The 27,476-nt window shown below is 48.7% G+C and overlaps 1 protein-coding gene across 1 annotated transcript in view; it reads right to left on the bottom strand.

The window, feature by feature from the left end:
* Positions 1 to 27,476, bottom strand: part of UNC13B (unc-13 homolog B) — a 127,967-nt gene that overhangs the window by 62,008 nt on the left and 38,483 nt on the right. The window contains exons 8-13 of the mRNA XM_083464360.1: positions 21,320 to 21,355; positions 15,144 to 15,366; positions 14,439 to 14,564; positions 4,303 to 13,119; positions 1,924 to 2,220; positions 1,291 to 1,470 (exon numbers count right to left, since the gene is read on the bottom strand). Coding sequence (XP_083320486.1) covers positions 1,291 to 1,470; positions 1,924 to 2,220; positions 4,303 to 13,119; positions 14,439 to 14,564; positions 15,144 to 15,366; positions 21,320 to 21,355 — 9,679 coding nt within the window. The remainder of the gene's footprint in view (positions 1 to 1,290; positions 1,471 to 1,923; positions 2,221 to 4,302; positions 13,120 to 14,438; positions 14,565 to 15,143; positions 15,367 to 21,319; positions 21,356 to 27,476) is intronic.

Raw genomic sequence — 27,476 nt, 5'->3', positions numbered from 1 at the left:
TGCCCCACAAGAAAGCAGATGGAGGGAGGCACTTGAAGGCACGAGGGGTCTGCTTGCAGCCATCAAGAGCCGCTTGTCGTTCACACACCACCAATTCTCTTTGTGCGCAGAAGCCTCCAGTGCTCTTGAGAGTTTTACTTTTCAAAACAATTTACTAAATGATTCAAAGCAGCATTTTTCAGAAGACAGACAAACTCGCCGGGTTGTTCTGTTAAAGCTCTTGGGTTGACGGCTTTTTGTAAATATCTCACATTTCTTACACCCGTCAGGATCTTTTAATTCAACTCAACAGGCTTCTGACTTGCTTAAGAATTAAAAAAGTGTTTTGATACTCTGTGTAGCAAAACACAGTTTCTGCCCTGCATGAGAAACTGCTAAGAAAGCCTGACATCAGTGTTAGATAGGGGCTCCTTTTGCATGCTCTTGTTTTAAAGAAACCCCTAAAACTGCTACCCCGTATTTTCCCCACATTTAGCTCAGATTTCCCCTTTCCATGAAAAATATCATTGCTGCCAAGGACCCTTTTGTGATACCTCAACAACACAGTTGCAATGCTAAGCCCACTCGCAGAAGAGCCCGGTGACATTGTGTAAATTCTGATCCATCTAAAACGGCAAGGTTGCAAACATGAGAGCCTATTTTGATTCGGGGCACATCAATGGCCTTCCGCTGGCCAGGGCAGCATCCAAATGGCACAAGACAACAACAACACGGGGCAGAGAGGGAACCTGCTGCCACTCTCTGCTTCGGCCTGTTCAGACAACACTCGGCTTCTGGGTGCTCTTGGGAGGCCGCCAGGAGCAGCACAGTAGTTCATGGAAGGGTCTCCTCTCCCACACACCCACAACGGGTTGGGAAAGCATCTGGAGAGAGCATTCCACAAACGGGGGGGCACGACAAAAAAGGCCCTTTCTTGTGTTGTCACCCTCCAAACCTTTTGGGGAAAGGGAACATAGAGAAGGGCCTCAGAAGACAAACTACAGACACAGGAACAGTGATGTCAACGCAACACTTCCATAAATAATTCTGGTTCTTCTACACAACACAGGTAGCCAACTTGGTGCCCCCAGATGTCGCTGAGCTCCAACTTCGCCCCAATCCCAGCCCTGTTGGCTGTTGGGGCTGAGGAGAGAGTCCAACAAAATCTGGTGGGGCACAAGTTCTGCACCCCTCTGCCGTGGGGTCAACAAATTAAGCCCACCACAGTCAACTTCAGCAAGTTGTTGGTACCAGAGAGGAACATGCACCATTTGTGCAGTTGCCCCAGAACGGTGTCTCCCTTAGACAAGCAAAGGAACCTTCAGACAACAGTCATGGCAAGGTTTACAAGCACAGACACAGGTGGAAGGATGGGGGAAGGGACATTTCGCGGGCCCTACCTCTTCAAATTGAAGCCGCACTTTATTAATGGCTCGGATCCAGCGGGCTCTTGCAGCGGGAAGAAGGAGAAGTTCATTTTCGTCAAGGTGACTTGCAAAAAAGAAAAACAAGGAAAAAATGAGTGCTGGAAACTCAAGAGCAGTCTCATGAAACTCAACACATGAAAAGAAGCTTTTATTGTAATGGTGGGAACAAACGCTGAGAACAGTTGGCCCCAAGAGACCTGGGATGGCCAGCAAAACACAGAGAATGGCATGGAAAGAACAGAAAGTGTGGCCAACAGGGACTGTGGTAGAGAACCCTGTAAGGAATGCACCACATTAGTCACTGGATGGGTGTAAAATGATGAGGATGATGAAGGGGAGGATTAATTAGATTTATTTAATGATGTTTGCCCTACCCTTTCTGACCCTAGACACCAGTGGACTACTCAAAACCAGCTATGGCACTACACCCATATCCTGTTTGTCTCTCCCAAGATCAACCAGAAAAATGACCTCAAGTTCAACTCCCAGGAATCCATGGCCAATGTGCACCACCTACCTGCCCGGTGTCTTCGTGGCTTCTTTGGGCTCGTCTGCTTCAGGAGGTAGTTGAGGTGTGGCATGCTCTTTCACCTTCCCCTCTCCTTCCCTGTGCACTTCCTGGGGCTCATGCTGCTCGCTAGATGGCGCAGGGCCCTCTGTCGGGTGAGGAGGAGCAGCAGCAGGCACCCCTTCTGCGAGCTCGTCCTCGTGTTCGGAGCAGGGCACACTCCCGTGATATTGGTCCAGCTCACTCAGCTGAGAGCTTCCCTGACTGATGTTACAGGAGGAACCAAACTTACTACTGCTGGCAGGACTGTGAGAGAGCAAGGCATTAGTAAGTCAAAAGGTCTTGGCAACCAGGAAACAGCACAATGCATGCACACAGAGAGAGAGAGAGCGCAAATCCTAACTACACCAGGCCAACGCATCAAATGGAAACTCTAGCCAAGCAAATGTCTCTTGCACATTGCAGCCACTGTTCTCAGTCGCCCGCCACTTCCAAGTTTGTGTTTGCAATTTTTGTGCTGGGCCTAAGCCTCTGGACCCTACTGATATATCAATCAGGAACAGATAGCATCATCTGCTGCGCATCCTGTAAATTGTTCACAGGCCATAAGAAAATTAAGAATGGCAGCAAAAGTTTTGTGCACATTGAACCTCTAAACTGCTAAGCTCAACACCTTCTCACAACAACGTTTGCCCCTAGCATGTCAACTGCACGTGGATTCTGGGACATGAGGGTTTCATCTTCACTCCCATTTCATTAACACATTCTTAAGTTTCTCCAGCAGCTGAGAATGGATCCTGTTGTAGCTGCCGTTTAGAAAAATCAGCCCTGTCTTCCAGCACAACATGGGCCCATTGCTGTTGCTGCTTGGGAGTGACTGATTATTATAAGGTTGGAGTTACTGCACCAGGAGCTGTTAATTCAACAAGACACCCACACTCTCTCTCTCCATTGTGGAATTCTAAGAGGGAAGGGGCACAAATGCTTCTGGGCCGCTATTGAAGTGCCGCCTGGCTTTTGGCAGCCCACATAGGCAGAGATATCTGCAAGAGGACCCAAGGCAGCTACACTGTGAAAATCCCATCTATTCCTTGGAAAACAGGCTGGGCAGAAAGGAAAATGCTTGAAGCAGGATCCCTGCTGGGCCAATTGTCTAGAGATGAGGAATGCAGGTGAGGAATGCAGATTTAGCAATGATTTTAGTGACTAGCAGTTCTGTAACTAGGGAGGGGCAGCAAGAACACTGGCCCCAATCATCCCCCGGACAGGGGTAAACAGGGAGCAAAAGTCACTAATATACTGATAGCTGTAACATGAAATCACTGCAATTCTCTTCAATATGGAATAATTAAGCATGTTTTTGAGATATGGTAAACTAGAAAGCCAGTTATCAGCTTGCTTGGAGACCTAATGGGGACACCAAGGAGCTCCTCATTGGCTCCAGATGCCTGCAGCCTAAGACAGAAAAGCACATTCAGCTAATGCCGCTGAATACAGCTGGTAAAAGTAGAGAAAAACGGAATCATGTTAGCTGGGCAGTAACAGCTTCCGAGCAGCAAGAACTGGATGTTTCGGCATTAGTACCTTTAATAGTCCACGGCCATGTTTAACTTGTCCTGGTGGCAGGGAGGAGGTTTTAATCACAGAATCTTAGCAAGGCAGAGTTGGAAGGGACCCCCAGGGGTCATCCAGCCCAACCCCCTAAATGCAGGAATCACAGCTCAAGAATCCATGACAGATGGCCAGGCAACCTCTGCTTAGAAACCTCCAAGAAAGGAGAGTCCACCAACTCCCCAGGGAGTCTGTTCAACAGCTGCTACTGTCAGAAAGCTTTTATCTGCTGTTTCATCGGAATCCCCTTCTGGGTGTAGAAAAGTTATGCTGCAGGTGACTGAACCGCAACCACTGAAACAGCTTTTGCTGCCATCTGGGTCTCTCTCCCATCTTAAAATGTGAATGCCTTGTATGTTGTCTAACTAAGCTTTCTGCAAACCAAGAGAGCCCCCGATTTCCTTCCTCCCACCATGTCATCTAGAGGTACAAGTCATTTTCTCTCACACACAATTAGGCTACGGAAGGTTAATGAAACTAATACTCAAAGCAGCTCACTCACAAGGACACAGCACAAACGGAGAGAAAAAGGGGAAGAGTCATTGCAGCCTTTTGGAACAAAGGAAACCAGAAGTTGAGAAGGAGAAGGGCAGGAGAGGCTCTGGGTGGGCAGTCTAGCAACTAGCGTTCACAACTCTACCTACCACTGGGTACTACTAATGCCAAACACAGCCTAGAGGAGTCTGATCTAAGAGGTCAGGCATCTACCGTTACGGCACTTGCATTATAAATGGCTCACAAGTTGGCACCATTTATCATGCTGTTTTGGCTACTGGCCTTTTCTTCCTGAGTGGCTCAGGGCTACTCTGCTCCGCTGGCTGCAGTCCAGTAGCAAGTGTTTCCGTTTCTGGACAAGGGACACTTTCCTTCTGCTCTACTTCATCCTGAACCTGTGTGGCGCCTTCTGCTGGTTCCTCCAAAGGGAGCCCAGGAGGCTCACTGGAAATGGTGCTTGGCTCATCTTCCGTTTCTCTGGAGACCTCAAGCTCCAGCTCCTTGTTGGGCACAACCGGAATGTCAGGCGTGGGGCCATCAGAGCATTCGTTGCTCTTGCTGTCGGGCTGCTTAGAAGAAAGGTCTGAATCAGCAGCACTGTCAGCTGGCTGGTCAGAGGCAGAGAGGTCTGGGCTCCCATCAGCACCGGTCACATCCACTGCTTGTTCCTCGGCTTTCGAGACAGCTTCTGGTGCCTTCAAATCCAGTTTGGATGAAGCAATTGGGGCCACCTCCTGTTTGGAGGAAGCTTTTGGTGTTGGCACATCTGGTTCCTTCTTGAGAACCGCCTCCTTGGCATCTTTCTGCCACGGAAATGAGAAGTCCAGCTTCTTTCCAAACACAGCACCCGAAGTGGCCTCTACTTTACCTGCTTTCTCATCACTTCCTCCACCAAAGAGACTTGAGGAAAACTTGTTGAAGCTGGACACGAGGCCTGGCTCAGGCGCAGGCTTGCTTGCTGAAGGCGGCTGTGCAGAGAAGAAGGAGCCAAATGGCTTGCTGCTGTCTGCAGAAGACATGAAGCCAAATTTGGGCAAAGTGGGCATGCTTGGAATTTCAAACATGGGCTTGGTGCTGCTGGCCTCTGCAGGAGCACTGGCTGGCTTGCTCTTACCAGCCAAACTGCTTTTCAAGGGAGCAGCTTCTGGAGCTGCTTCGCTGACGGTTAGAGGCTCTTTCTGCTCAGGAGGAAGATCAGGTTTTATTTCAGGGACCTTTTCCATATCCTGATGGGGCAAGTCACGGGCCTCATCTGCAGCAGCTTTGGGTTCCATCTCCAGGGTCCCAAACGTGTCTGGTGGGCAAATATCTACATCTGCCTCATTCTTTGTAGTTACTTCTTCAGTGGTTAGTGAAGTATCCGTCAGTTCTGACAGTTTCAGGTGTTCATCTTCCTCACCAACCTTGGGTTCCAGCTCACATGTACCGTCCAAATCCATTTGGCCAACGTCTGTTTCTCCTGCCGGGCTCAGTTGCTCTTCAACAGCAGGGACAGCATCATTTTCTAAGGGCTCCACAGGCACTTCACTCTTCTCCTGCAGCAGCACCGTCTCAACTGCATCATGTACCTCTTGACTACACGGGGCAGTCTTCCCTGCTTCATCAGATGCCAGTAAGTTTGTGTCCAGCTGTACCACTTCAGGGCCCTGATCCCTACTTGAGTCTAAAGTTTCTGAAGCATTAAGGGAGGGTTCCAGACCATGTTCAGGTCTTCCACTGTTTTCAGCTTCCAATTCTGCTGTACATTCTTTTCCCAAACTCTCATCTGCTAAAGCAGAAGGGGCGTCTTGTTTCAAGTCACTGCTAGCTTCTTTCTCTGTAGGTTCAGCCCTAGAGGTTTGGTCCGGTTGTTTCAAAATGCTGCCGGCATTTGTCCCTAAAAGTTCATCCCTAGAGGCTTTATCTTGTTTTGCGAGACCTTTACCAGGAACTGGGCCCACAGCCTCCTTTGCCCTGGAGCTCATTTCCTGGGGTTTTGAAGTGCCTGCGGTCTTCCCTGCAGGCTTTGAAAGGGTCTCGTCTGTTGCTCCTTTAAAAATGCCAAAGAGATCACTTGTAAATGCTGGAGGAGGCCCAGTGGGCAGGGAGGAAAGGCCGAAAAACGAAGTGCTCTTCTTTTGGGCACTAGGAGCTGCTGGAGTCTGAGGCTGGGAAAAGAAGCCAGATAATGTTTTGGTTGGTTTCATCTTCGTCATGAAGCTGGAAAACATTTCAACTGAGGAATCTAGAACTGATTTGTCAGCCTCAGGCTCTTTAGGTTTCTCCTGCAGGTGAGGTGCTGCTGCTGCCATTTGAGGGAGAGGCCTTTGGCCCTGAGCCTGCTGCTCTCCCGCAGTATTTGGGGTCCTATCAGGTTGCTTGGGTTCTGGGGGCTTGACTTCAGGGAGGCTTGGTTTTTCTTCAGGTACAACCTCCTGTGAAAGGTCTCCAGGAGCAGGAGATGGCTCAAGAGCCACAGGAGTCTCATCACAAACTGGACCGGGCTCTGCCTTTTCAGAAGTCTCGTTCCCACCTGAAGGAACAAATTCCTTCTCAGAGGACACCACAATACCATCACTCTTTTCTGCCTTGTCTTGCAGCTGCTCCTCTGGTTGTGGAATCTCCGGAAGGGAAGGTGGAACGTCTTCCTGCAGCGTAGGGACCTGAGAGCCAGGATCAGGACAGACTGAGTGGTCTTCCCTATCTGTACCATCATCAGGAGGTTTACTGGCCACAAAAGGTATCTCTACCTCATTTTTCGCTTCTGAAGCACTTGCCGCAGCATGCTCAGCCGCAGGAGTTTTTAGCTCACTTGCCTTGTGCTCCGGGCCAATAGCCTCTTGCTTTCCAAGTACTGCTTCTATAACACCAGCCGCTGCCTCTTTATCCTTCAAGCCCTGCTGTCTGGCAAGTCCAATGCCAGAGTCAACAGAAACACACTGCTTCATAGATGGCTTTGCGCCTGCTTGCTGCTGAGGCGGCCTTCCCAGGTTGCTTGCCTGCTGCTGAGGTGGCTTTGCAATATTCCCCTTGTCAGGAGCAGCTGCCGGTGGCTTGTCATCCAGGAAGGAGGGCAGGTTGAAAAAGCTGAAGCTGGAGCTGCTCTGAGGCACGTTCTTCTTTGCGGTGGGCCCTCCGGAAAAGAAAGAAGGCATCTTGAACAGACCCTCTGCTTCCGGGGGCTTGGCATTAGGAGCTGCTGGAGCTGGGGCAGGGGCTTTCTCTGGGGCACCGAAGAAGGAGGAGAAGATGCTCTTGCCAGCCGGCTGCGGTCCCTGCGGAGGCTTCGAAGGTGCTGCCTGCGACAAGCCAAAAGGGAGGCTAAACCCAGAATCCCTGGCTGGCTGGCTGGCTTTTCCTGGCTGAGTTTTACCAGGCATGGCTCCTGCATGGCCTTGCGGTCCCGCTGCAACAGCTGGTCCGTGGCCATGCTGCCCTGGAGAGCGATTTGCTTGGTCCATTCGAGGGCCTGCCTGCATGGGAGGCTTGGGTTCCGCATTCTCTGCGGTGGGGATGTCCTCCTTCTTCACTGGAGCAGCTTCCTTGCCTACTTTCCCATGCTGTTCTTCCTTAGGGACTGTGGGCTTCTGGGCAGCTTCCCCACGAGCCTGCTCCACGGGGATTCGAGGGGCAGGAGTGCTGCTCTTACTTGGCTCTCTGCTCCGCTGCTCCGCGTTGTCATTCGGTTTCAGGGAGGTGTGGGTTCCACTCTTTGGTGGAGCAGCGGCACTTGGTGGGGCAGGGGCTGCATCAACTTTGAAAAGATCCCCTATGGAACCAAAGAATGATGAAATGCCTGGGGGCTCCACTTTCTCCTGAGGCATTTTCTTCTCGGCTTCATTTTTCGTCAGATTTGGTTGGGGTGCTGGTGGTGGCTGTGGGGCTTTGTTGACCTGCGTTTTAAAGAAATCAAAGAACCCGGGGCCTTGACTTTTATTGGCGGCTGCAGGTGTGGAGGAGTCTTCTCCCAGGCTGAGAATCTTGAGAGCACTTTTAAACAATGTGCCCTCGGCCTCCGTGGGCGCTTGGCTGGGGGCTGGCTGGGTTTTCTTGGGTTCATCCTCGCCCACTTTGGGTTTTTGTTGACTTGGGAGGGGAGCAGGCTTAACACTCTTATCCAGCTGACTGGTCTTGCTGTCCAAGGGACCCTGGCTTAGCTGAGAGGAAGACCTCACCAGCTGAGGCTTTTTCTGAGAAATCACTGGCTTTTCATCCCTAACAGACTTAACTAATCTGCCTCTCTCTTTTCTCTCTTGTTCACGCTCAGTGTGCTGCTGGTTTTGCATATCCTCTCCTGTTTTCCTGGGTGGCGAAGCTGGAAGAGCATCGTTTTTGTGTCCCAACACCACCGGTTCTCCTTTCTTCACAGCCGTGTCTTCCACTGTCTCATGCGCTTCCATACCCTTACCCATCAGGCCACCCAAAGCAGAGAATAAAGATGCGACTTTATTCAGAGGTGGCTTTTTATCTTCTTCAGTGGTTTTGACTTCTGTGACAGTCTGAGATGCCGATGAAGGCTCAGGCTTAGCAGAAGACTGGAATATATGGAAACCAAACCGTCTTGACTGTCCACTTTCGGAAACTGTCACAGCAGGGGTCCTGTCCGGATGTTTGGGTAGAGCATCATCTTTTAGCCTCCCACTGGAAGCCACCCTGGAGTGAACTCTAAGGTCAAGGGTCAGGGGAGGCTCTTCTGAGTGCCACTCCATGTCATTCTCAGGCCTAAAGTCTACTTTGAGTTTTTGAAGTTTGTATCCTGAAAAGTCTAAAGGCTGCTCTCTCTGGTAATAAATGGACTCCTCAAACATCTGCGAAAAGGTCTCTAAATTCATGTTCATAAGTTGATCACTTCTCTGCAGAGCTACAGACAAATCAAGTGGTTTGTTTACAGAGTAATTATCCAATTGCTCCTCTTCAGCAAACCAGAATAACTCGTCTTCATTACCAAGAGGCACTTTGAAACCGCAAACGGCAATCATGTCATCTTCCAAGACAGTGCTCTGCAAAATGCTCTGCGGATAATTATAATCCCAGTAGTCTGGGTAGGTGTAAGTGTCAGGAGTGCAAATGTAGACATACTGCCCAGTGGGGTCGGTGAGCAGGGAATAAACAAACTGACCATCCCTGTACATGTAATATCCACAATCGCCATCTTCCGACGGCCACCACACGCCCTTCTCAAGCAGCACCAGCCAGTCCTGGTACTCATGGCTATAAGATGAATAGACAAAACTGCCCTCCAAGCTCAAGGACTCCTGATCAATTAAGGTCCACATATTGCCATCACATGCCGACGAATAGCTCAAGTCCATGGGCATCTCTTCCAAAATATAGCTGCAGTCATCAAATGGAGGAAGGTTTCCATTCAGAGAATGCGTTGCCCACATTTCCGTTTCTTCTAGACCTAAATCTTGTAAGTCTAACTGATCAAACGATTCGTGTGACATGACACTGAAATCCATGCTCAGGGCATCAAAACTGGCATTTGACCTCCAATCCACGACATTGGCATTGCCATCTTTTTTACACAAGTTCACTACGGCATCACTAGAGTCTGGCCATTCCAGAAACTCAGCCAATGGGACAGAATTCTGCTGCAAGACGTAGTAAACGGGCAAGGAAACCTGGTGGGCACTGAGAGAAAATGCTCCTGCATCATATTCCCAGTCAAAGCTAGAGTGGCTCCTTGTTTCCTCAAGAGCAAGATGCTGCTCTGAGTGGCCATACAATTTAGCATTCAGCAAAGAGGAATTGAGAAATTCATTTGACCTTTCGTTGAGAACTGCTTGATAAATATTGGAATCCGTAGGTTGTCTATAAAGAGTTGGCTGCCCCGATAAGTCTTGTATCTTTGACTGTGAGCTTAAAGCATTCTGAGAGGGGGGGTTCCAAGGGACGGGACCATGTCCGTTGTCCCTTTTGCTCAGTTCTGGGTGAGGAAAATGACCATTCGCCTTCGCAGTCTCAGTCACTGCCTCCTCCGCTTTTTCTTTTGGCCTCTGCATGAAGTTCTTTATGAAGCTGCCCGTCTCCGGTTTCCCCCCAGTGCTTTCTTGGGGACCAGGAGTCACATGTGAGCCAATGGACTTGTCACCAGAACTAGTCTCTTCGCTCCTCTCAAAAAACTTCATTATGCCCAGAGAGCCTGATTTTGCCTTATCTGGCATACTTTCGGTCAGGTTTTCACTTGAAGCAAACCTAAATAATCCAGAAAGTAAGCCGGCTGATCTGCTCTTCTGGCTGTCCGTTTCATTTTTAGCATTTGACTCTTCCGTGTGGGTTATGTGGTCTGAAGACGCCCGCCGGAAGAGGCCCGAGAGCAACCCCTGCCCTGGCTGTGGGGCCTTCTTCGGAGTATCATCCATTACCTGGTCCTCTCTGATTCCACCAGGAACCACTGGCTGTCCTGCTGTGGTATTTAAGTCAGGTTCTTTTGTGGGGGCTGCCAGCTCCCCCCTGCATTTGGAATCCTTGTGGTCCAGAGCACCCATGCGTTTGGGATCATGATCCATGTGGGCAATTTTTGAAGTGTCTGAGGCACCCTGGTCTTTATCTCCATGTTTTGGTGCACCCAGACCATCTTCTTTACCGGTTTCTTTCTTCCTCGTCGGCTCCTCTTTTCTCTGCGGTGCCTCGGGAACTGCCTGAGACTTTGACGAGTCCATTTTGGCAGCTTCCACGTTGCTGCTTTTGTGACCCTCTTCAGCATTTGGTGGCTTTCCACTAAAACTTGGTGGGGCAGTTTGATCTTTTGAAGCTGTCAGGTTTTCCACAGAAGCAGCTTTCAAGAATGAAGTGAAAATTCCTGGCTTCTCTTTGTTGTCCTGCGGTGGTTTGTCTGAAAAGCCAAAACCGCTCAAAAAGGGAATCTGGAGCTTACCGGTGAAAGGGAAGTTGGGTTCGCTGCTTGCGGAGCTTGTTTTCCTGACATCATCTTCAGAACGGTGACTTTTCCCCAAGCCCGGTGGTGGCTCCTTTGGCACAGTTTCGGTAGCAGAAGAAGGGAGCAGCAACTGGCTGAAGGATTTCTTAAGTGGGCTGAAAAAGCTCTCAGATGGTTCCCCCTGCTCCAACGGCGGAGCGGTACCAGTCTCCTTCTTGGCTTCACTTGGCTTGTTTTCTGGCACTTTCCCTGCAGGTTGTGGATTTCTTGGCATGTCTGGGTGTTCTTTAACAACTTTATCTGGCTGACTTGTGGCCTGCGGCAGCGCATCAAAAGCCTTCTGCGGCCCACTTGGCTGCTTGGGAACAGCCAGACTCTCAAAACTGGCTTTCAAGCTAAAAGAACTAACGGAGCTCGACAGCTTGCCAAAGATGGAGGAGACGGGGCCGCTGCTTGCGCTCGCTTCTGCCTCGCTCTTGCTCATTTCGGGAGGCGCAACGTTGGTGGGTTTTGTCGCGTTGCCTTCAGCTTCCTTCCCACCTGCCTTGGCTTCAGAAGCACTGGCATGCGTGGCTTCCACCTTCACAGCCTCCTCCTGTTTTGCAGTCTCTTTTTTCGGTGCTTCCTTTTCGGAGAAGATTTTCAAAGGGTTGAAGATGCCTAAGACGGAGTTCACGACTGAGCTGGGGTCCAGAGAAGGGGGCGGAGCAGCGTTTGCTGAAGCATCCTGGACACTTGGAGGAGCCTTGTTGTCTCCCGCCGTCTTTTCTGGGATGCTGGCCTTGGCATCACCGGCTTCTCGCTCACGGCTACTCTGGGTCACAGAAGGGGAAGTTGCCGTGGGCAACCTGGCATCCGATTTGCTTTCTGCTTTCAGTTCTGGAGAGGCACCCTCAGACTTAGGCTTACTTGAAAACAGACTTGTGATGCCTCCCTCGGGTTGACCAGGGGCTTCAGGTTTCTCTGGTGTGGGAGATACAAGTTTTTCAACTGAGGCTGTTAAGTGCTTTGTTCCTGAGCCCACTTTTTCGGTGAAAGAACTAAATAAGGAGCTGACCGTGTTCTTCACCCCAGACAAGTCTGGCAGTGCCTCTGTTATGCCTTTGCTGCCCTCGCTCTCCTCTGCGGCAGAAGCGGCTGGCTTTGCCTGTTCCAAAGAGGCACTTTCCTCCACCAGCTTATCAGCACCGGCCAGTTTGGGACCATCGCTTGCGTTTTTGCTCGCAGGAAGGGTTTCAAATTTGCTAATCTCCTCCTCTTTTTCAGCTAAGTATTCAGACACAGTTTCAACTAAGCACTGCAGTTCATCCATTGTGTCCACGTATTCTTCCGTTGGCTCTTCAACAGGAGAGAGGGTCAAGTCTTGCTTAAGAAAGCCGTGCTTTCCTCCTCTCATCCTATGTGAGTTTTTGTCCCTTGGTAACAGGGATATGGCACTTCCAGTATGGGCGTCAGTAAGGTCTCCAACATGGCGCACACTGGATTCACGCCATGCTTGGGAAAGTATTGCTATTTCTTCCATTTCATCATCATCATCATCTGAAACTGGGGAGTACAGGAGTATGCTGGATGAACAGCTGCCAAACTCTTTAAGGGCACCCAATGGCACAAAAGAGTGAGCTGGCTGTTCTGAATGGATCTCATTTTCACCATCAAAATGGACTGATCCTGAGTCATGCTTTGCGCGTTGGTTAACGGACAACTTGCCACTCTTGACTAGAAGGCCATTCTTGTATGGACGCAGAACTGGATATTCCGGTAACTGCTCTTCACTTTCAATGGGGCTGCTGCCCCATTTCTCAGTTTCATCATAATCAGGATATAGGTTATGTTCAGTTCTTGCTTTAATGCTGCCTGATGAAAATCTCCGGTTACCACTGCTTTGCAGTACAGTTCGCTCGCATTCTTCAAAATTGTTATATCTCAGCTTCTTCTTTCTTCTCCTGTCTATTGTGTCATATTCCTCTGGATAGCAAGGAACATCGGGATGTCCTGATTCTGGGCAAGCCTTCCGTGAGTGTCTTGCTCTTTCTGGATGGCCAAAGTTCTCCCTTTTTGAGAGCCTCGGGCTCCTTCGTCCCTGTGAACTTCTAGTCCTGTGACTTTTTTCTAAAAAATCTTCTATTAACTGTTTGCCTAATTCCTCATAGTTCTCTTCACACTCTTCCTGTTCTTGGCCAACTTCGTAATCAAATGGAATGATCCTGACTTTCCCATTGCTAACTAAAGATCCTGGTCTGATACGTGTGGAGGGGGAAAATATAAGAAGGACAGAAGGGCAAAGAAAAAAAGGAAAGAGCAGGAGGGGTGAAAAAAGAGCTTTAAACACAAAACTTGCAAAGGAGCATTTCATAAAGACCAAATGATATCGTGAATCACATGCAGAAAGCATATTAAAATATCATAACGAACCCATTTATTAACACGAAATGTTAGGAATCTCTCTTTTACTATTATTGCAGCTAAATAGTAGGGTTGTAAGGGTAGGAGAGCATGAAACATGTATACCAGTGTTATGTATACTATAAAGTGATATATGGTGTGTTATTTATAAGCTTCTGTTAAGAACAGGAATTGCAAATTAAAAATGTCAATGAGCAGCTACCTAAAATGTTACAAGTCACTCAACGGAGTTTATCCCTCAGAAAGCAATGATGTCCACCAACTTAGATTAAGAGAGGATTAGACAAATTCATGGGGAAGAAGGGCTATCAAAGTCCACTAGCCATGGCGGCTCTGCTCTGCCTCCACGGTCGCAGGCAGAGGTGCTTCTGAGCCCCAGTTGCTGGAAACTGCAGGAGAGGAGAAGAGGGCTCTGGAGCTCAGCTCCTCCTTCTGAGCTTCTCCCAGGCATCTGGTCAGTCCCTGTAAGAACAGGATGCTGGAGAAGGAGGGCCACTGGCCTGATCCAGCAGGACTCTTGCCATCTCCTGATTTTAAGAAGGGGCATTTGCAACAGACTAATAATAAGTTATTACACTAAGCACACAATAAAGTGCATCAATTAATTAAATTTGCAATGTGACAAAACAAAAAAACAGGAAAAACCCATTATCTTACTTGTGGTTTATCGCTAGAGGTAAATAAATTAAAAACCACAACCATGTTGATAAGGCGCAAAATGAGGAACCGTTCCAATTATTATTTGGGGTTACTTCCATTAACCATGTGGACAGCACAAACAAGATTATGATGGGCAAGTCAGAACTGGAAACATGAATCCTAAAAACTCCAGCTACAGTATTGACAGGACAATTAGAAACCAAAATAATTATATGAGGATAAATTAGATAGATCTAAGATTCTAAAGGCCTAGTTTGGAGGAAAGCTAATGATTTGCATCACTTCTCTCTTTAGAGGGCATTTTTCCTAAGGAGGAAGTCAAGAGCAACAAAAACCCAGTTGAAACAAGAGAAGCAATAGAAAACAGCCAGCCGGCAACTATACTTGGAAGAGGATGAATTCATGCAAACACCGATCGCCAGCCCAGGAACCCCAGCAGACCAAAGCCACGTCACGAGACACGGACACAGAGGCTTCACAGAGGGTCACCCACCTATCAGACACCTCTAGTGAGTGCCGGCTCTCTAATGACAGCTGGCGGCTTGTCATTTGACTTGACTGTGATGCAGATTCCAGGTCAGTTCGGCCACTCACAGTGGAGTCTAAGCTATGGCGCCTTCTTCAAAAAGGCAAGGAGACGTTGGGAGACGTGAAGGACAAGAGCAACACAGAAGGTTCAAACAGCTTAGTATTGTAAAATGGAAAGTGAAAGCAAGTGTGTGGCGTGTGGGATTGGGGGTTGCGCAATCATGCCAGGAGTCTGGATGGGTGCGAGACAACTGAAGCCAAATCCCAGCAAGAGGGGCATCCTAAGGGGCAGCACGCCTTGCAATCTCAAGTGAAATTGATCCACATATTGTCAGTCACTCTTGGTCACTCAGGGCGACAACGTGGGGATCCCAAAATTCCACAGCAAAAAGAGCTGCTTACCACCAGCTCTGCTTTGCAAGGAGGGTGCTCAGCTGCAAACCTTTCTTTGCTCCCATTGGGCTATTCTGGGGGGGGACGACTCTGTCTGGCAGCTGTTGCTCACTGCTCTTCTGTCACCCCTGAAGCAGAATGGCTTTTCTTTTAAAAACCTGACCACAAGAGAGTCTGAAGCAGCCAGCCTCAGTCTTGGTAGCTTACAGCGAGTTTCTCCTGCCAATAAATTTGTGTTGGGGGAGAGAAAACGCCCTGGTTCCAAGGGGGTACCTACCTGATGGCTGCTCGTTCGTGGTAATCCAAATCATAGCCATGCAGGGACTCCACACAGCACTCTCGGGGGACCCCCTGCTGCTGCAGGCGGGAAGCCACGGGGAACTGGTGTACCGAAGCATTGGGCTGCGAGGTGGTGTGGTACTGGGGAGGAATGCTGTTGCTGGTCTCACTGCGGTAGTCGCTGTCTCTGTCATCCACAGCACTATCGTGGTCTTCGAAAGCTAGAAGACAGGAGAGGGTTGAGCAGCGTCTTCCAGTCCAAGATCCGGACACTTCAGACAAAAGCACCTTTCAAGCGAGCTTCTTTGTCTTACGAGACAAAGTAAAGGGCAGCCTAAAGGAAGAGCTTCTTGGCTTCCCAGGGAAGCTGCTCACTGGAGATTTGGCTGCCTAAGCATCACGAATGAGGCCTATGAAGAGGTGTTTTTCTACATCTCCTCCCAAAGTACATCATACCATAAAGGCTGGCTTTATTATGGGTGGAAGAGAAGAGGAGAATCTATTTATTCACCTGGTTTAGTAGCTGGTGAAATAGAACAGAGCAGAACCATTTTCTTAGCCATCTTTTTTACTGGCTTCCTTCCTCTCCCTCTGCAGGGTTGCAGGCAGCACTGCCCTGCTTCTCCCCTCTCTTCCTAGACCTCTTCCAAGGAGCCCTCAGCTAAGCAGCACCTCTCCAACCAGGAATGGGGAGGAAACATCAGTGGAAAGGACAGTTGTGGCACATTTGGGAGCCAGGAAGGAGAAAGCATCTGTGATGGTGCATTGAGAAATACCTCGTGTGCACAATTGCCAACATTTCCATTTAGGAGTATTTTAAAAGGTGGCCACTGAAACAAACAACAAGTAAACATCGCCCAAGGGGAAAGGAAGGGCACTAAACCTCTAGCTTGAATGGCAGCTCCGTCCCTCCCAGGAAGTTGCCCAGGGCTGGGGGGCAGAGGGAAGGGGAGCAGGAGCAAACTGGCAGGTTGTTCTTGCGAGTGCTCATGCTCTGCCTAGGGTGATCACAGCTTACGTATTTCTTTTTTGGTTGACAAAGTGGGAATGGTAAGGAGAACCGGCAACTTTTGCGGAGCTCAAAGGAGGGACTGCAGGAAAGTCACTACACAACATTGACCCACAAGCTACAACCACCACCGAGCAACGGAGGGAGGACAATCTAACAGAAGCACTGTCTGAAGAGGTCAGATCTGAGCCAGGATGCCGGACACCATCTTCCAGCATCCGCATGGTATAGTTGCCAGCTCCTCTCCCTCACTTGAATTTGTGGTCTGGAGAGTCCAGGCAAAACTGTCCCCCAGAAACGGAACAGGACCCGTTTCTTACAACCCTTTTGGTTCCAGACTCTCTTCCATTTATTCAACGTAAGGGCTAGTTTCTACAGAAACAAGCTGCTCCTTGCCCCTCGCCCAGCCAGCCCGCTCCTCTCCCCGATACCAAGTGGAATTGCAACATGCATCTTAATAAGGAAGAAAAAACAGAATATGAGGCATCCTTAGCCAAGAACAACTTCAAACAGGCTTTCAACTCCTCTGGAGTAATTTGATTGTCCATGCTGGAAATGACACCATCTCCCGCTTTTTAAGCTGCCTTGGGTGGAAGTATTCTTGCTCATCTGCTAGGGGAAAGGGCTCATTTCAGTGTACTAAATTTTCTGGATTCACATGAAGGTGCTTATCTTGGCTGTTTGGTGGAATATAAATATAAATGAAGAGCAATTATCAATTTCTCTCTCTTTCTTCAAAGGAGAGACGAAGTCCCTTTCAAAAGTACATCTGTATCTGAGCAGGCAACCAATGTGGCAGAACAAAGTACCCCTTGAGGACGTTTCTTGATGTGCAAAGGAAGGGGCAGTATCCCAAAATGAGACCACCACCTGAAAGCCCGAAATGTTCCTGGTTTTGCTCCATGTTGTGCTTGAGCAGGTTTGTGAGACTGAGAGAGAAGCTGCAGCAGGTGAGCCGTGACTCTCCACCTTGACTTCCTGGTGAGAGTGAGCCTAAGGGTCTTGGTCTGAGTGCTCAGTTACAGCTCTAGAACATCATCCCAGGGGAACGTCCTCCTCCTGAGCCCATTGCCACACGGGAATGAACAAGATCTCCTGATCATTCTCATGGGGTCCCATGGGAGTTATTTTAAAAGGACTGTGCCTTCAGCAGGTTTTCTAGGAGGCCATCTCCATCATTTGATGTGTCACCTCAAGGGGGTGATTTTCACTGCTAACCCTGATCTGATTTAAAGTGTGGCTTCCTGAAGAAGGGTCTTTTAGCATGGTGGCATCTGCCATGCCATGTGGAGAAAGCCCTCTGCCCCTGGAAACAAGGCCTGTGTCAATAATGTTAATTCTTTCCGTGTCTTTTCCCCTACCTAAGCATTTTCAGATGAGCAGTACTGGCCCCTGAGCAACCACAGAATTGTTTTTTTATTAGGAGGCCATGTTGTTTTATTACGTATTGTATGGAGGTTTTCTTTTTTAATTCTTGAGTATACTGTTTTGGGATTTTAAAACAGTAAACTAATGTATAAGTTTACTTTTTAAAAACCACTAGTATGGGTATTTTAATTACATAAGCAAATGTTTGAGAATAGGTGAAAACACATCACCATAATTGCAGGGAGAGGAGGTGGAGGGAGGCCTCACCAAGAAGGGCCCCCCTGTTCCAAGAAAAAGAATCTAATGTCTGTGGTGTTGGGGGGGGGTCTCCTACATGGGAGGGAGGTGCAGGTGTCATAAAGAGCATTTCAGGCACTACTCTGAGGGGCTGGAGGAGGAGGAGGAGGAGGAGCGGTGGAGGGCAGTAAATGAGAAACTCCATGCAGAGACCAATTGCATTTTCATTCCTCAGACAAGGCAGAGTGACAACAACTTCCCCAACCAGCTCTGGGTGTGCTGCTTTGATTGATTGATTGATTGATTGACTGATTGATTTCATAAAAAAAATATGTACCGCTTAACTGTAGAAAACCTCAAAGCGGTTTACGAAAAGAATAGAGTAGAAACCAATCTGGATGCTTTGTATTTTACAAGTGCCTCCATTCTGGCTTCAAAACAGTCTCCCCCAACAGAAGAATCACTGAATCAAGCCCATCTCCACCAGCATCTCACGCCAGGCAAAGACTTTTCCCGCCCTCGCCCACACAAGCAGCTCTGAAGAATGGACCAGGTTTCGGGAGGGGAAAGAGGGGTGCTCCATTTTGCAAGACCACGTGGTATTCATGCACAGTCTAGAAGGAAGAAGGGCTCAGAGGCTCACATCCCACAGCGGCACGTTCACCAGGGTGCTACTACCACCTAGAGTCTGGGCTGGGGGAAGAGAGGAAGCAAAGAGAAAGAGGGATGAAGAGGTTGGAATAGCAACTAAAGGAAGGAAAGGCCCCTCCAAGCAGAGCTGGAGGGAGAGGGAATCCCAAGTCATTTTCTAAGCACAAAGCATGGCTCTAGTCTCAGAATATTGTCCATTTTCACAAGCCCTTTGATTTGTTGTGCTTGAGTTTGTGTCTAGCGTGGGGTCCCTTGCCACTACCACAGGCCTGACTGCCCAGCTAATGCCTACATGAGGAGGAGGAAGAGGAGCCAGGCAGAGGAGACAAAACTTACAGGCAATGTGTTCTCAAAATAACTGACAAATCAACAGAGTGTGAGTGTGTGTGTGCAAGCTTTTCTACAGTCCAACAGTTTATTGATCCTGGAACCTTGCCAGCAAGCACTGGAACAGCACTTATTGTCAGAGAGGCTGGCGGAACATCTTCTCTTTAAAAGGTCCAAATGTCTCATGAACAACACATCTTTGAAACACATTTCACAACACAGAGGCACAATGCAGCGAGATCTTTAAAAGGTTTACAGGGAAAGACAGTCTTCTGCTCATATTAAAAGGGCAAAAGGCGCTGAGTGAAAAGAGAAGGTGGGTCTCTGGCTATGACTGCCCTATTAATTATTATTATTTATTATTATTAATTATTATTATTATTATTATTATTATTATTATTATTATTATTATTAGGCTTGTGAGAATTCTATGGCCAGACATTTACGTCTTCTCCCACTGCTTCTCTCCAAAGCAAGGGAAGGCTGCCTTTCACATGGAAAAGGAGACTGAAAACCTAATTACTCCCCCATTAGCCTTTAAGAAAGGTTTTCTTTAAAAAAAAATCCCTCCTGAAATCCAGGCAACTGAATGTCAAGGTGGGATGAGTGGGAGAGCTGCAGTGTGAATGTGAGTTTTAAGCGTCTTCTCTTCCACAAGAGAACAGCAGGCATTCAAGATGAGTGCGACTCCACGCCAAAAGCCTTGTCTCAACGTGGCAGCCCACAAAAGTAGATCCTGTCAAAAAAGATAAGAGTTTCCCCAGAAATAGAGGGCTTGCCCATTCCTCATCTGATGTTTGTTGGAAAAACAGAAGAAGCCTGCCCTGTACCTTCCCGCTGCTGCTGCTGCTGCTGCTGCTGCTGCTTGGGAGGAAGGCTGCTCTACAGCGAAAGAGGCTACTGACCTGGCTGCAGGACATTCTGCACATGTCCCCCATTGTATCGAGGAAACACTAGCTGGGAGAAATCTCCAGCAGCTCCAGGGAACCAACGCTAATCTCACAGCACACCCAAATGCTTTGCTTCCCTGCTGCTCCCAGGGGAGATGAACAGAGTGGCTTGGCACCCCACGCTTGGCAAGGGAGAGGGGTCTGTTGCTGCCAGAGAGGAAGATGGGGGCATCCTCTCCCATCACGGAACTGCTGGGGCTCCGCTGAGAGGTCTGGCAGGAAGCCTGCCTTCTCTCCTGCAAGCAGGGGCACTTCTGATCCCAGAGGGTGGAAGAGAAGGGCAGAAACAAAAGTGAAGGTGCAGATGGGCACACCCTGAGTTAAAGCCTTGCACCAAAGAGGCCCCCCGGCCAAGCCTCGTGCCACCTGGGACCCCCAAGATGCACACACCTGGCAAGGGGGTGGGGTTCAACTCTACAAGCCTCTTGCTTTGAGATCACCAGTTGACAAAAACCTGTTAGAGAATTAATCCTCCTCCTCAACTCAGCAGAGCAGGTTCCTCAGGAAACTCCCAAAGGGCCAACGGGCCATATTAATGGGGACACGGGTGCCACACAGTGTAGAGGAGAGAGGCACAGGGTCCTCAGCACCAGCAAATGTCACCGCTCACAGGGCTTCGCATCAGAGTGGCCTCCACAATCTGCCCACGGCACCGAGTTAATCAGCCCAGAGGGCGAGGTTGGGATTATGTGATCTCGAGGGGGGGAGAGACTCCTCGACTGCGAGATTGTTATTCTTTGTGAAAACCTCTCACTGCTCTGCAAGGTATACGGGTAGGAGGAGAGCACGCCTGTCACTTTGGCGAATGCCACACACCGATCTGACTTTCAAAAGAGCAAGCGGGAGGCAGGGAAGGCTGAGCCTGCTGGCTTCCTCCCCCCACCCTGGCATTTGAAGACCCATCTGGTGGGAAAGGCACAAGTTCCTACTCAGAGGAAGGTGGCAGGGCAAGAAAGCAAAGCTTCCTCCCCCCAACCCAGGCCCCAGACGCTCTTCATGGTGCAATTGGGCAGCATTGGGAAACTGAAGCTTCACCCAAAATCTGCAACATGGGCAGGTGTCTTATCTATCGGAAAAAGGGGCAGAGGGGTCTGGAGTTAATGAGGAGGGGCACATGACAAACAGAAGGAGGAATGCTTACAAGCACTGGACACATGAAGGAGGACCAGGGCTGAGTCCGGTTCCCCCGGGGTGGAGAGCAGCAGTCTTCCTGATCCTGAGAAACAGGACACACTCTAGACCTTTCCTGATGAATCAGGAGCCTGTCCTATTATGCTCAATAGCCATTTTTGTTTTTCGCAATTGGGAACAAAAGCGACAGAGCAGCTTCTGCTTCTCAAACCCATAGCAGTTGCTGTCTTGCTGGTTATTGGGGGTGCCCCATGGCCCTCAAAGGCACCAGGCAAGAGAAAATCCCTATTCTAAGGTACCATTCATTAGTTCACATTGCAAGGGAGAGGCATGGTAGGGTGGGCACACACAATAACGGAATTCAACAAAGTAAAAAATAGCAGAAGGTTGATTGCATTTCACTCTTATGCATGAATACCCGAGATATCCTCAGCCTGGAGCATGGGGAAGCAATTCTGAACCGGAGAACTAGAAAGAAATTATTATTAAAGTGTTACATACTCTGCTCTTCTCCCCATCCGAAATAACTCCAGCTGCCTGCATGCAACAAATGGAAGCAAAAAATAGGAATGGAAAAAGTATAGATAAATATGACAAGTGAGAAGGGTTTGATGATATGTTTGCTGGGCAGAAGCTTAAAATTTAAAACATGTTTATTTTTGCCATGACAATATCCTACATTTTTCAGCAACTTACCACCTGTTGAGGACTTCTTAACTTGTGAGAAGATGGAAAATTGTACATGAATATTGAAGATTGCCAAGTCAATTTTTGAATTAATGGACAGCCCATCCCTTAAGCAGACCGTGCCCACATTAGGCAGGTCACTGTACAGCCATTCATCCAGCAGAAAACACTTTTTTTTAGTGAAGTGTTGAACTGGGAAATCCACTTGTCCAGTGTCACCATCTTAAGGAAGCCCCTTCTGCCCCAGTGGAACACCCCTTGCTCTCATTCCCAGAGAGTCATAAGAGTCCATCTCCCCACCCTGATCCCGTCACCTCAGCCCCTCCAAGTCCTCGCTTTTCATTCTCCCACCAACACATGACCTTTCTGTTGCCATCCCTACATGAGCACTGCCTTTGTGGGGAAGCTCAAAACGTTCAGCGATGGCCAGCTGGAGCCCCTTGCAAACTCGCCAGCAGGGCTTGAAGTTAATTGAAAAGTCATGATAAACCTATTCTCTACGCATTTGTCTGATCTACTGCCAAAGCCTTCGGAGCTATTGCTCATGTGGTGGTGGGGAACTCCAAAATTCAGCCGCAATTTGTGTGCAGCGCTTTTCTTCTCTTCGTCCCAAGCCCACCACCAAACACCAAATGATGACAGTTCCTTTTAGGGGTAAATTAGACAGGTCAAAATACAGATCCTGGGAGGAATCTGCTCTCCATTGTGAAAACTGGCCCTTAATTTCTAACTCTGCCTTCAGGGAGGTCTCTTGAAATCTGCATTGGATAGACACAGTTTAAACCTATTCATAAACGATTTTCAGTTGGGGTGAACCCCGAAATAAAGAGGGGGTGGTTCTTTCATATATTTTTTTTGTGCCAAAATAACCTTACAGAAGTGAAAATAAAACCTAAGACTGAATGTTATCACAGTGTGAACCTTTTATTACTCCAATTACCACCACTATTTACTACTTGTAATAGTCTACTGTTTTTGTTTGCAAAGAGACCATCTCCAATACTTATTTAAAATTTAGATTTCTCACCAAGGGTCTCAAAGTCGTTTTCCAGAACAGAAATACAGATTAAAAAACCAGATACAATTTAAAATCAAAACAGCATGAAAAAATACAGAACTGCCACCTCACTTCCATTCCCTGCTTCCCAACACGGACCCAGGCATTAAGGACCCTCCACTCATGGGCTCCCTTTCCCAGGGAATATTTGCAAGTATTTCTGATGCTCTCTTGAAAGAGCAGCTGCTTCTGTTGTCTTTCCTATGGCCCAGCTGTTTTTATATGATGCGCTTTTTGAGATTTGGCAAAAATGGACAACTGGAAGACCATTCCAGGAACTGGAAGAGCAGTATTTCGGCAGTGGCGAAGGAGAGGTGGATGGTTCCTCCTACTCACGAAATCCTGGCCTGTGCGGATCTGGAGCAACAAACCTGGGTTGGGAGAGGCTTTACAGGAATCCGCAGTGCAGGAAACTAATGACTTAGCACACAACTGGGGCATGAGCTTTTCACCTTACCGGGCTAGATCAGCAGCAAATATGAATAGCAGGTTTGTTTGGTTTGGGGGTTTCTTTAGGAAAGGGGAAGGAGAGGTTAAAAAAAAATGCTTGCTTGAGCTTTTTATAGGTCACATAAATTCACACAACGATAGTAAATTGTTTGACAAGTCCTTCACCAACACGGAGTCTTTCATCTCAGCCATGTCACATTTTAGTAATACGTTTGCCAACACCTCAAAGAGCCATCACAAAACATTTAACAAAACAAGGCAGGGGAGGTTCTATGAGCGAATATCTGGCAGCCCAGGCGCCATTAAATTGTTTATTGGCTTACTAAAACTGAGCTCCTGGTTTTCAACCGTCTGAAGAGGGAATGCATCTGTTGGGTCTGTAAGGTCCAGCCAGGCCTGCAATGGCTGGATTCCTCAGTCTCACAAAATGAACCGTGGAATTGCTAGTCTCTTCTTCAAAGCATCTCCTGGGGAAAGAGATCCCACCTTCTGTGAGTCAGCTGAAGGCACAAAGCCTCCTTAGGCGAAGTCAGGCCGCTCAGCTCCCCAAGGCCTTTCACAGCACTGCCACCCAAAATCCTTTTCAACTGAGGTGACAGGAATCAAACTTGGGACCTGCCACTCAGCTGTGTCCAGGACTTTAAACGCCTTGACTCTGGTCAGCAGCAGCTTCCCCACCCTCCAGGATGAACCAACTTTTCTCTTCCAAGCTGGACTTTCCCCATCCTAGTCAAGCACAGAAAACATTTCTCATCTTTGCTGCTCTCCTCCAAAGCCTTGTGTTGGCTTATTTCCCAAAACCCTGTGACTAAACTAAAAAGTTATTGCATAGCACGATATCCCAGCAGCACAGGAAGCCAGCTGGACTGCCATTGATCCCACATCTACACTTTTATAATGGGTTGTGAAGAAAGCAAAGAGGAGACCTTTGAAATAAGGGTCTTCAAAGCACCCAGGGCTGTTTTGTTCCAGCCAGCCACCCACACGCCAGCAAGAGGAGCCTGAAGACACGATGTTCCTTTGGGTTTAAAAGCTACAAACCATCCACACAAACCTCTGCAGAGAAATGCCCAAAAGCATCTCTGTCGCTAGTCCAGCTTACAAGAAATACCTCTTGCTTCCCCCTCCCACTTGGCTAAGGCCCCCTTGTAAATTGAGTCAGATCTTCTGGAGAGACCAACACCTTCCAATTAATGCTACAAAGAAGGCTCAATGGTGCCAGGATCGGGAGGGGGGCTGGGAGAGACCACAGCAAAGGCTGGAGGCTGTGTGGAATCCAAAGGGCTGAACGCTGCTGCCATGTTCCCAGAGACAGACGCTCAGAAAACTATCATCTCCCTTTCTGTCCTGAAGCTGCGCCGATTAGTCATTCCTCTCTGGGAGCCGAGGTGGGTCTGTCGGAGCCGCAGGCAGAGCGCAGGCAGCCCCTAATCAAACTTAACAAGCAAAACCTGCTCACAGGAGCGCAGCACAGCAGGTCTGGAGACAACTCAGGTAGAGAAGGCACACAGCCTTCCCAGAGGAGCTTCAGCACCTTGCCTCATCACGGCTGCAAGAATACCCGTTTAATCTGACAAGCAGCGGGAGGCTTCCCCCTCCCTTTTTTCCACGGAGATTAGTGGTCTCTGAGCACACTTAGGTTGCATTTCTGCTTTGGGGCCCTTCATCAATCACCTGTTGTCTGGGCTCCTGGGGGAGTTTATAGCTGACGCAGGTCTGAGTCTGGCCAGTATCTGGAGGGGAGACCGTCTGTGAAATGTTCCACCAAAGCATGGTGCCTTCCAGGAGGAAAGAAAAGCCAGGTATCCATGAAAATAAACAGAAGCTACAAGCACTGGAGTTATCAGGGATGTTCATCGTTTTACTTAACAAACAGCAAGCAGGTTTAATCTTTGCCAGGCCTGATGTTCTTCGCAAGGCAGAGGCTTTGCTTCCTGGCAGCTCCTGGCCCAGGAGAGTCCATCCCCTTCCTTCCAAGGCAGCCTCTCTCACTCAAAGCAGCTCACGCCACCAGCTCATCCCAGTATTTAGTTGAAATCCAGCTGGTGGGGCAACAAAAACAATTCTGCACCTTCGTATATCTTTTTCTTGGTCGGGAGAGCTCTTGCCATCTCTGTTGCCCTCCTCCTTCTCAAACAGTTGGGCCACGGCGAGAGCTCTCAATGAGTTGGTGTCAGTCATCTCCGATTCAGCTAAGCCTGTTAACTGCTTTTTGTAATTCACATTAGCTCAGAGCTTTCCCCCAATTAATCTACCTGCTTTAGGAAATTGATTCTCCGTGGTCCACCAGCTATTTCTATGGGAAATTGACAAACACAAGAGCTTAGTTCTCCATCACTGGCTTAAAGGTGCATGGGTTCAGGAAACGGGGACATGCCTGGCGCTGAGCCTCTTGGGCTTGCCAATCAGGTTGGCGTTTCAAATCCCCGCGACAGGGTGAGCTCCCGTTGCTGTGTCCCAGCTTCTGCCAACCTGGCAGTTTGAAAGCACACCAGTGCAAGTAGATAAATAGGTACCAACCACTGCAGCGGGAAGGTAAATGGCATTTCCGTGCACTCTGGCTTCCATCATGGTGTCCCATTGCACCAGAAGTGGTTTAGTCATGCTGGCCAGATGACCTGGAAAGCTGTCTGTGGACAAATGTCGGCTCCCTTGGCCTGAAGCAAGATGAGTGCCACACCCCATAGTCACCTTTGACTAGACTTAACCGTCCAGGGGTCCTTTACCTTTACCAGTTCAGGAAAGAATCAGAGATTTGAAGGTGGGCCTAGCCTGGCCCAAATAACTCCACATAAGAGACTTGGTGGTCAAAATGGCCACTTTATACCTCTCTAAGAGAGCATTATGGTGAAACTGTAGATCAAATTTTGGCATTTTCCTAATACTGTAACTCAAGGTATATGCCTCCTGCACTTATATGCCAATTTCAGGAGCAAAGTAATCACTTTCATGTTTCTTTTCATCTTCTGTGCAGAGATAGTTTTCTTTTTCTTTTAAATACCTTTTAAGGTTAAAATAGAGTTAAGCCTTGGAATTTGTAAAACTGATGGTGAGAATGCCCAAAACTCTGTGACTTACAAAAAGGGTCTTATGTCTTTAAAAGGACCTCTATGCTGGGTGCCTGAAGAGCTCTGCAACAAAAAGAATTCGGGGATTCTGCTAGGCTGAAAAGGATTCACCTGGCCATCAGGAAAGCTCAGGGGGCATCGGTGCGCCTCTCAGCCAGACCCCAATTCAGACACTGTGCTGATCCGGATTATTCCGTGAATCATGTTAGCAGCCGTCATACTACACAGAAGCATCTGCCCTCGTCAAGACTGATTTGAAAGAGAAGTTCAGCACTTGGTACCGGCTGATTTTGTCTCCCTACCCCAGCTTCTGCCACACTGCAGGAGAGAGTGTATCGCCTACAGCAGAACAAGTATCTTGCTGACTTGGCAGTGTATTAACCTACATCTGTCATGCCCTTCACCTGCTTCCATTCCTCTCCAAAGCACGGGGCAAAGTGACATACTCAGGAAAAGCAAAATACACATTATTATTTAATAAGCAACAATAATATGTGCATTTCAAGCACCCACAGAAAATGCCACATCCACTACGATGGGCAGGACCCACAAATTAGCAATGTGGCAACAAGCCACAAGAACAGAAGAAGAGCCTGTTGGATCAGGCCTGCGCAAAATGCACAATTAAGACCTGAGCGCAAGAGCCCTCCTCTAGCCACTGGTATTCGGAAGCATTGCAGGGACTTCTCAGTAGTGGCTCCTGTGGAACGGCTCTTACTGTCAGAAAGTTCTTCAAAAGGTTTAGTTAGGATATCCTATCTTGTCATTTGAATCCATTGGTTCAGGTCCTCCCCTCTGGAGCAGCGGAAAACAAGCTTGTTCCATCTTCCATGTAACAGACCTTCAGATATTGGAAGATGGCTATCTGATCCCCCCTCGGCTGTCTCTTCCCCAAGCTAAAGGTTCCCAGTTCCCTCAACCGTTCCTCATAAGGCCTTGGTTTCCAGGCCCTTCATAATATTTGATGTTTTTAAAAAGGATGTTCTAATAATAATAATGGGACGCGGGTGGCGCTGTGGGTAAAACCGCAGCACCTAGGACTTGCCGATCGCATGGTCGGCGGTTCGAATCCCCGCGGCGGGGTGTGCTCCCGCTGCTCGGTCCCAGCGCCTGCCAACCTATCAGTTCGAAAGCACCTCCGGGTGCAAGTAGATAAATAGGGACCACTTACCAGCGGGAAGGTAAACGGCGTTCCGTGTGCTGCGCTGGCTCGCCAGATGCAGCTTTTCACGCTGGCCACATGACCCGGAAGTGTCTGCGGACAGCGCTGGCTCCCGGCCTCTAGAGTGAGATGAGCGCACAACCCTAGAGTCTGGCAAGACTGGCCCGTACGGGCAGGGGTACCTTTACCTTTTTAATAATAATAATTTTATTATTTGCACCCTGCCTATCTGAC

Source organism: Podarcis liolepis (assembly GCF_965112155.1).
Source record: "Podarcis liolepis genome assembly, chromosome: 11".
NCBI lineage: Eukaryota > Metazoa > Chordata > Lepidosauria > Squamata > Lacertidae > Podarcis > Podarcis liolepis.
This window is presented reverse-complemented; position numbering and strand designations above follow the sequence as displayed.